At 62.6% G+C, this 8,674-nt stretch overlaps 1 protein-coding gene across 4 annotated transcripts in view; it reads left to right on the forward strand.

The window, feature by feature from the left end:
• The window catches only part of PI4KB (phosphatidylinositol 4-kinase beta), a 41,048-nt gene extending 32,462 nt beyond the window's left edge, over positions 1-8,586 (forward strand). For all 4 annotated transcript variants that reach the window (XM_064176066.1, XM_064176067.1, XM_064176065.1 and 1 more), the window contains 7 exons: positions 1,617-1,726; positions 2,628-2,732; positions 3,320-3,443; positions 4,447-4,712; positions 5,481-5,613; positions 5,876-5,996; positions 6,759-8,586. In XM_064176066.1, the coding sequence (XP_064032136.1) occupies positions 1,617-1,726; positions 2,628-2,732; positions 3,320-3,443; positions 4,447-4,712; positions 5,481-5,613; positions 5,876-5,996; positions 6,759-6,940 (1,041 nt within the window). In that variant the 3' untranslated portion in view covers positions 6,941-8,586. The remainder of the gene's footprint in view (positions 1-1,616; positions 1,727-2,627; positions 2,733-3,319; positions 3,444-4,446; positions 4,713-5,480; positions 5,614-5,875; positions 5,997-6,758) is intronic.
• Positions 8,587-8,674: the final 88 nt, after the last annotated feature.

Below are 8,674 nucleotides of genomic sequence, written 5' to 3' on the forward strand. Positions count from 1 at the left end.
GGAGCTGTGTGCAGCAGGTTCTGTGTGCAGCAGGCTCTGTGTGCAGCAGGATCTGTGTGCAGCAGGATCTGTGTGCAGCAGGAGCTGTGTGCAGCAGGCTCTGTGTGCAGCAGGATCTGTGTGCAGCAGGTTCTGTGTGCAGCAGGAGCTGTGTGCAGCAGGTTCTGTGTGCAGCAGGATCTGTGTGCAGCAGGAGCTGTGTGCAGCAGGCTCTGTGTGCAGCAGGCTCTGTGTGCAGCAGGTTCTGTGTGCAGCAGGAGCTGTGTGCAGCAGGATCTGTGTGCAGCAGGCTCTGTGTGCAGCAGGCTCTGTGTGCAGCAGGTTCTGTGTGCAGCAGGCTCTGTGTGCAGCAGGTTTTTGGTGCAGCAGTGTTTTGTGCAGCAGGTTTCTGTTGCAGCAGGTTTTTAATGCAGCAGGTTTTGTGCAGCAGTTTTGTGTGCAGCAGGTTTTGTTGCAGCAGGTTTTTTGCTGCCTGATTCCTGCAGCAAGTTTTGTTGCAGCAGGTTTTTGTTGCAGCAGTTTTATTGTAGCAGGTTTTTGTTGCAGCAGGTTTTTGTTGCAGCAGGTTTTGTTGCAGCAGTTTTGTGTGCAGCAGGTTTTTGGTGCAGCAGGTTTTGGTGCAGCAGTGGTTTTGGTTGCATCAGGTTTTTGCTGCAGCAGTGCTCTGTGCAGTAGTTTTTTGCTGCAGCAGTGTTCTGTGCAGTAGTTTTTTGCTGCAGCAGTGTTCTGTGCAGCAGGTTTTGGTGCAGCAGGTTTTGGTGCAGCAGGTTTTGGTGCAGCATGGTTTTTGCTGCCTGATTCCTGCAGCAGGTTTGTGTGCAGCTCTTCAGAAGGATTTCAATTGGTTACCAATTGGAAGCACTGCAGAAATCAGTGCTGCAAGGAGGGTGGGACCAGGCTGTGTTCAGCAGTGCCCAGTGCCAGGACAGGGGGCAGGGGGCACAAACTGCACCATCAGAAGTTCCATCTGAACAGAAGGAGGAATTTCTGAAACTGAAGGGTGGTGGAGGCCTGGAGCAGGCTGCCCAGAGAGGTGCTGCAGTCTCCATCTCTGGAGCCATTCCAGACCCACCTGGATGTGTCCCTGGGTGCCCTTCTCCAGGTGACCCTGCCTGGGCAGGAGGTTGAGCTCAATGATCTCCAGAGGTCCCTTCCAACCCCTGCCACACTGTGAGGCACTGGAACAGGTTGCTCAGGGAGGTTGTCCACAGCATTTTGTCCTCTCTTAGGAACTTTCCCCTCCCCTTTGAACTGGGTGTTAGGAAGAAGCTCTTTGGAGCGAGGGTGAGCAGAGCCTGGCACAGGTTGCCCAGGGAGGTTCTGGGGCACAGAATCACAGAATGTGATGGAAGATTCTGTGCCCCACAGCCTCCCTGGAGGTGTTCCAGGCCAGGCTGGATGAGGCCCTGAGCAGCCTGTGCAGGTGGAGATGTCCCTGCCTGTGGCAGAGGTTGGAGCTGGATGAGCTCTGAGGTCCCTTCCAACCCAACCCATTCTGGGATCCTGTGATCCAGCATCAGGTCTCCCTAGGGTGAGGAGGTCCCAGGATCAAAGGGCAGTGGCATTCCCATCCCCAGCAGCCTCTCATCTCACCTCTCACTCTTTTCCCCTCCCAGCTGCCAGAGATTCACACCAACAGCTGTGACAACATCTCCCAGTTCTCAGTGGACAGCATCACCAGCCAGGAGAGCAGGGAGCCTGTGTTCATTGCTGCTGGAGACATCAGGTGGGGCTGGGAGCTCAGCTGGGAGCTTGGCCAAAGTGGGAACCTGCCTGAGAGATTCCCAGAGGGACAAAACAATCCATCTGCAGGGGGTCAGGAGGAGCTGTGCTGACCCTGGGCAGTGGAGGTTGATCAGAGCCCCAGGAGGAGCACAGGAGACCCTCAGGGCTGCTTCAGCCTCCCCTTGCTCAGTTGCTGGTGGCAAAGCAGCCCTGGGTTGGGATCAGGGGTGAGGCCCTCAGGCTCTGTGAAGTTTGCCAGCAGGAGCAGGGCAGGGATTGTGCCCCTGGGCTGGGCACTGGGGAGGGCACAGCTGCAATGCTGGGGGCAGGGTTGGGGTCCTCAGTGCCAGGAGGGCATTGAGGAGCTGGAGCAGAGCAGGGAAGGGCAAGGAAGGGTCTGGGGAAGGGTCTGGAGAAGAGGCTGGGGAGGAGCAGCTGAGGAAGCTGGGGGTGGTGAGGCTGAGGAAGAGGAGGCTGAGGGGAGGCCTCATTGCTCTCTGCAGCTCCCTGAGAGGAGGCTGCAGCCAGCTGGGGATTGAGCTCTGCTGCCTAGGAACAAGTGACAGGACAAGAGGAAATGGCCTGAAATGGTGCCAGGGCAGGTTCAGGATGGCCATGAGGAACAATTTGTGCCCTCCAAGAGTGGTCAGGCACTGGCACAGGCTGCCCAGGGGAGGTGGTGCAGTGCCCATGCCTGGAGACTCCCCAGAGCCCTGTGCCCATGGCACCTGTGGCTGTGCTTTGGTGCCCCTGGTGGGGTTGGGTTGCTGCTTGGCACTGGCTGCCCTCGAAGGCCTTCTCCAGCCCAAGCAGCTGCATGGTTCTTCGGCTGGAGGAGGCTCTGGGTGCAGCCTGTGCCCCTGCCCCCTGCTGAGCCGGGGGGCTCTGTGCTGTGCCCGCAGGCGGCGGCTGTCGGAGCAGCTGGCACACACCCCCACGGCCTTCCGCAGGGACCCCGAGGACCCTTCTGCTGTCGCCCTGAAGGAGCCCTGGCAGGAGAAAGTCAGGTGGGGCTGGCAGGGACGCGGCTGGGCTGGGCTGGGCTCAGCACTCCCTCACTTACAGTGGCCTCAACCTTGTGCCCTGCCCATCCCCCCGGGGCGGGTGGAGGACATCTCGTGAGGGATGTGCTGGAGGTGGGAGGAGATCCAGAGCAGATTTGCTGCCCCTGAGTGAGGCTCGAGGTGTTCTTAAGCCACCTTCTAGGTCAGGAGAGTTTGGCCTGGCCCCAAATAAACTCGGTTGTGTTCCTGTCCTCTGCTGTCCCACCCCCAAAGTTCAGCTGGAGCAAGAAGGATGGAGGTGTGGGGGGGGGACACACACTCAGCCCCTTCCACTCTCCAGCCTGTTTTGGGGCTGGACCCCCATGGCTCTAGAAATTAAGAGGTGGTTCTTGCCCACATCGTTGCTGGGAGGGGTTCAAGGGAGGTTAATTCCTGGCTCCGGGGCTGGATGTGCAGCTCCTGCATCCCTGCTTCTGCCCCAGCCCCAGCTGAGCGTTTCCAGAGGTGTTCCTCGTCCCAAATGCTTGGTGGGTGAGGACCTCTGGGCTGACCACTGCCCACCCTCCCATTCCCTTCCCTGTTCCCTGCAGGAGGATCCGGGAAGGGTCCCCCTATGGGCACCTGCCCTCCTGGCGCCTGCTCTCTGTCATCGTCAAGTGCGGGGATGACCTGCGGCAGGAGCTGCTCGCCTTCCAGGTGCTCAAGCAGCTGCAGGTGAGCAGAGGGCAGAGGAGGCTGCCCGAGGGGGAGGGCAGAGCTGCAGGGGGTCAGTAGGTGTCTGACTGAGAGTGCAGCAGACTGAGATTGGTTCCATTTCCTCCTTAACCAAGGCAGAAAGGCAGGAAAAGGATAAAGGCTCTGAGCTGGAGATTGAAATGCAGAAAGGTTGGGTTTGAAAAGGGGCAGGAGGAGGTGGGGCAGGAGGAGGTGGGGCAGGAGGAGATGGGGCAGGAGGAGGTGGGGCAGGAGGAGGTGGGACAGGAGGAGGTGGGGCAGGAGGAGGTGGGGCAGGAGGAGATGGGACAGGAGGAGATGGGACAGGAGGAGGTGGGGCAGGAGGAGATGGGACAGGAGGAGGTGGGACAGGAGGAGGTGGGACAGGAGGAGATGGGGCAGGAGGAGGTGGGGCAGGAGGAGGTGGGGCAGGAGGAGGTGGGGCAGGAGGCAATCCCAGCACCTAGCACAGACACAGAGCACATGAGAGCTCCCCAGACCTTCCCCCCAGGCAAACCAAAAACCACCAAACACCCAGTGCTGGTTGTGTCCCCTCCCCGGCTCTGGTTGTGTCTCCTCCCCAGTGCCCCATCCAGGCTCTGCTGCCCACCTGGGCACTGCTGCCTCCTCTGCAGCTCCTCTCTGCCAGCACCCCCAGGGCCCTCTCTGCCTGCCTGCTCTCAGCCACTCTGGCCCCAGCCTGCAGCTGCTTGGGGTTGCTGTGGCCAAAGTGCAGAACCTGCCCTTGGCCTTGTTCAGCCTCATCCCCTTGGCCTCTGCCCACCCATGCAGCCTGGCCAGGTCCCTCTGCAGGGCTCTGCTGCCCTCCCCCAGCTCCACTCCTGCTGCCAGCTTGGTGCCAGCTGCACACTCACTGCTGCTGGCCTCAGTGCCCTGCTCCAGCTCATCGCTAAAGACACCGGACAGGACCAGGTCCAGCACTGATCCCAGGGGCACAGCACCAGTGCCAGCTGCCAACTGGCTGTGGTTGTGTCCCCCACAGTCCATCTGGGAGCAGGAGAGGGTCCCCCTCTGGATCAAGCCATACAAGATCTTGGTGATCTCCGCCGACAGTGGCATGATCGAGCCTGTGGTCAACGCCGTCTCCATCCACCAGATCAAGAAGCAGTCTCTGCTCTCCCTGCTGGATTACTTCCTGCAGGAGCATGGCAACTACAACACTGAGTCCTTCCTGACAGCCCAGAGGAACTTCGTGCAGAGCTGTGCTGGTTACTGCCTGGTCTGCTACCTCCTGCAGGTCAAGGACAGGTGGGACAGGAGCTGCCTTCCGCCAGGGCTGGGCACTGGGGAGGCCACAGCTGGAAGGCTGAGGGCAGGGTTGGGCTCCTGAGTGCCAGGAGGATGTTGAGGAGCTGGAGCAGGGCAGAGAAGGGCAAGGGAGGGTGGGGAAGGGTCTGGAGAAGAGTGCTGGGGAGGGGCAGTTGAGGGAGCTGGGGGTGGTGAGGCTGAGGAAGAGGAGGCTGAGGGGAAGGCCTCTCCAGCTCCCTGAGGGGAGGCTGCAGCCAGCTGGGGCTTGGGCTCCACTCTTTAATTTCAAGTGATAGAAGGAGAGGAAATGGCCTCAAGTAGGCCCAGGGGAGGTTCAGGATGGCCATAAGGAGCAGTTTCTGTCCTGCAAGAGTGCTCAGGCACTGGCACAGGCTGCCCAGGGAGGTGGTGGAGTGCCCAGCCCTGGAGGAGCTGAACAAACCTGGGGCCATGGTTTGGTGGCCATGGTAGCCCAGAGCCAGCCCTGTGCTGGGCTGCAGGGAGAGCAGGGAGGGGACTCTGTCCCCCTGCTCTGCTCAGACCCCACCTGCAGCACTGGCACAGGCTGCCCAGGGAGGTTGTGGCTGCTCCCTCCATGGAGGTGTTCGAGGGCAGCTTGGACGAGACCTTGAGCAGCCTGGGCTGGGTGGAGCTGTCCCTGCCCCTGGCAGGGGGTCGAAGCCCAATGAGCCTTGAGGTCCCTTCTGAGCCAGCCCAGTCTGGGATTGTCTCTGTGTCCCTGATGGAAGTTCTCCTCCTGCCCCCCAGGCACAATGGGAACATCCTGCTGGATGCCGACGGCCACATCATCCACATCGACTTCGGCTTCATCCTCTCCAGCTCCCCCAGGAACCTCGGCTTCGAGACCTCTGCCTTCAAACTCACCACCGAGTTCGTGGATGTGAGTGAGGGGGGGCACAGGGTGCAGAGGACCCAGGCAGTACTGGGTCACACAGTGCCAGCCCCTGGCAGCTGGCTCGGTGCCCATGGAGGCTCTTGGCCACCTCCGAGCTGCTCTTGGGCCCCTGCTGCTGCGCTCTGTTGGCAGCCAAAGTCCCTAACCCCCTTCCTGCTGGCAGCTGCCCTGCCCAGGGCACTCTGTTGTCCCAGGGCTCCTCCACCCACTGTGCCCTCCACCCACTCACCCAGCCTCTGCTTTGCAGGTGATGGGGGGGCTGGATGGGGACATGTTCAACTACTACAAGATGCTGATGCTGCAGGGGCTGATCGCCGCCCGCAAGCACATGGACAAAGTGGTGCAGATCGTGGAGATCATGCAGCAAGGTGAGCAGAGGTCCCAGCCCCAGGGCTTGCCCCGGGCCACCACCCCTGGGGCTGCCCAGAAAGGGCTTAGGGACCCTCAGCAGCTGGGGGCTGGTGAGGTTTGGAGAGCACTTGGAGGAGTTTCCTATCAGGAGAGGCTCTGCACAGCCCTGCAAGGGTCTGGGGTCTGCACGGGGAGCTCCTGGCCCAGGGGAGGGGTTGGGGACACTGTGGGTTGTGGCCTGCAGTGTGGGAAGCATCCCATAAACGCTCCTGGTGGTGGCTTCAGGTTGTGGCTAACCCTGACACCGCCTGGCAGCTGTTGGGACATCCCAGTGCCCCAAATCCTATCCTGTGTGCCCACTCCTGCCCGTGTGCCCACTCCTGCCCGTGTGCCCACTCTGTCCTGTGTGCCCACTCTGTCCTGTGTGCCCACCCCTGCCCGTGTGCCTACCCTGGCCTGTGTGCCCACCCTCACCCGTGTGCCCACCTTTGCCCGTGTGCCCACCCTGTCCTGTGTGCCCACCCCTTCCCGTGTGCCCACCCTCGCTCGTGTGCCCACCCTGTCCAGTGTGCCCACCCTGTCCAGTGTGCCCACCCTGTCCAGTGTGCCCACCCTCGCCTGTGTGCCCACCCTCGCCCGTGTGCCCACCCTGTCCAGTGTGCCCACCCTCACCTGTGTGCCCACCCTCACCTGTGTGCCCACCCTGTCCAGTGTGCCCACCCTCACCTGTGTGCCCACCCCTGCCCGTGTGCCCACCCCGGCCCGTGTGCCCCCCGCAGGCTCGCAGCTGCCCTGCTTCCACGGCTCCTCCACCATCCGCAACCTGAAGGAGAGGTTCCACATGAGCATGACGGAGGAGCAGCTGCAGCTGCTGATCGAGCAGCTGGTGGACGGCAGCGTTCGCTCCATCACCACCAAGCTCTACGACGGCTTCCAGTACCTCACCAACGGCATCATGTGAAGCCCTCAGGCCTCCTCTCTGCCCATCCTCAGCGCAGCTCCGTGCCCGCCGCTGCCACTGCTGTGCCCAAGCCGGAGAGCTTTGCCCACTCCCCTCTCTTCCCTTCCTTCTCAGCCCCGGGGCGGGGGGAGGAGGAGGAGGAGGAGGAGGAGGAGGAGGTCTCCGTTTGGTCCTCGCTGGTTGAATCCCCCCCCCCGGGGGAGGCTGCGGCTCAGGGTCCTGCCGCCGGAGCTGCTGCTTTGGACTCCGCAGAGCTCAAACCAGGTAAAACCCAAACGCAACCTGCAGCAGTGGAAGGAGGAGCCTGGGGGGGGGGGGGTGAAAAAGCAAACACCGAGCGTGACCCTCCCCCCACCCTCACCAGAGAGAAATGGACACGGAGCAGGCGGTGCCCAGTGGTGCCCGGCGGTGCCCAGCGGTGCCCAGCGGTGCCCAGCGGTGCCCAGCGGTGCCCAGCGGTGCCCGGTGGTGCCCAGCGGTGCCCAGCGGTGCCTGCTGCTGCCACACCAGCGCGGGGTCAGGAAAGCCAGCACAGGGCCTGGGGACAGGGGAGCTGCCACCTCCCCCCCCCCCCCCCCACCTCGTCCCCACCTCAGTATTACCCCCCCCGGTAGGGGGCCACAATCTCATGATGTTAGGACCTGGGGATGCTGGGGAGGGGCTCAGCAGAGCCTGCCCCACCCCCGCCCCACCCCTTCGGCGCCCGCCGTGACTTGAGCCTTCTGCTGGTACCACTTGAAGGCAGCGGAGGTGAACCCTGAGGGCCCCCTCCCTGCATGTGTGTGTCCCCCCATCGGTGTCACTCAGCTCCCACCCCCCCCAACCCCTTTCTTTGTTCCTTGCACCCCTTTCATCCCCTCCCCCACCCTCCCCTTCAAGGTCCTCTTGGCCCAGCAGCATCCCAGGGCTGGTATGGGTAAGGCTGAGCCCCGTGGGGAGGCTGCTGCCCACCCCGGGGGGGGGTGCTCTGGGCGGGGGGGGGGGTCAGGGCAGCCTCCTGCTCCTTTCCAGCACTTTCTCGGGGTTTTTTTTTGGATGTTTTTGACTCTGTTCCAGGAATTTGGGACTGTGAAGCTCTCACTCCTCCCCCACCCCCCCACCCCCCCCCGCAATAGTTCCTGGCTGCAGTTGGGGTGCTGGGGGCAGTGCTGTGTGCCCCCCCCCCCCCAGCCCCCACAAACGCCTCACTCCTGTGGAGCTCTGGGCTGGAAGTGACCCAGGAGCTCAGGGCTGGGGCTGGAGGCTGAGTGGGAGCCTCGGGAGGGCCTTCCAGAGGCATCCTCAACCCCGGGGTGGGGGAGGGGAGCAAAATGCAGCCCAAACATTTTAAACCCCCTCCCAAGCTCCTGGGGGGGGGGGGGGCGGGGGGGGTGTCCAGACACCTTCTCCAGTCCCTTTAAGAGCATTGAGCACCCCCTCTGCACCCTGCACCCCCCCCACTCTGGGCTTGCCCTGCTGGTCAGATGGTGCCACCCTGCCAGCCCTTGTGCCCTCCTGTAGCTGCCGGTGCCACCCCCCCCCCACCCCCCCCCACCCCGTGCTGCCCAGGCCCTCCCTTCGCCCCCCCCCCAGCTGTCCTTGGTCTCTTTGTCTCCTCCAAGCCTTTGTCCTGGTGATTGTTTAGCATTAAAAAGAGCCAAACCTTCTCTTCGCAGGCTGCGGGACCAGGACTGCCGGGGCGGGGGCGTGGGGGAGGTAATCAGGGGTGAGCAGTGTTTGAGGTGGGGGGGGGAG

This window comes from Pogoniulus pusillus, chromosome 43, assembly GCF_015220805.1.
Source record: "Pogoniulus pusillus isolate bPogPus1 chromosome 43, bPogPus1.pri, whole genome shotgun sequence".
NCBI lineage: Eukaryota > Metazoa > Chordata > Aves > Piciformes > Lybiidae > Pogoniulus > Pogoniulus pusillus.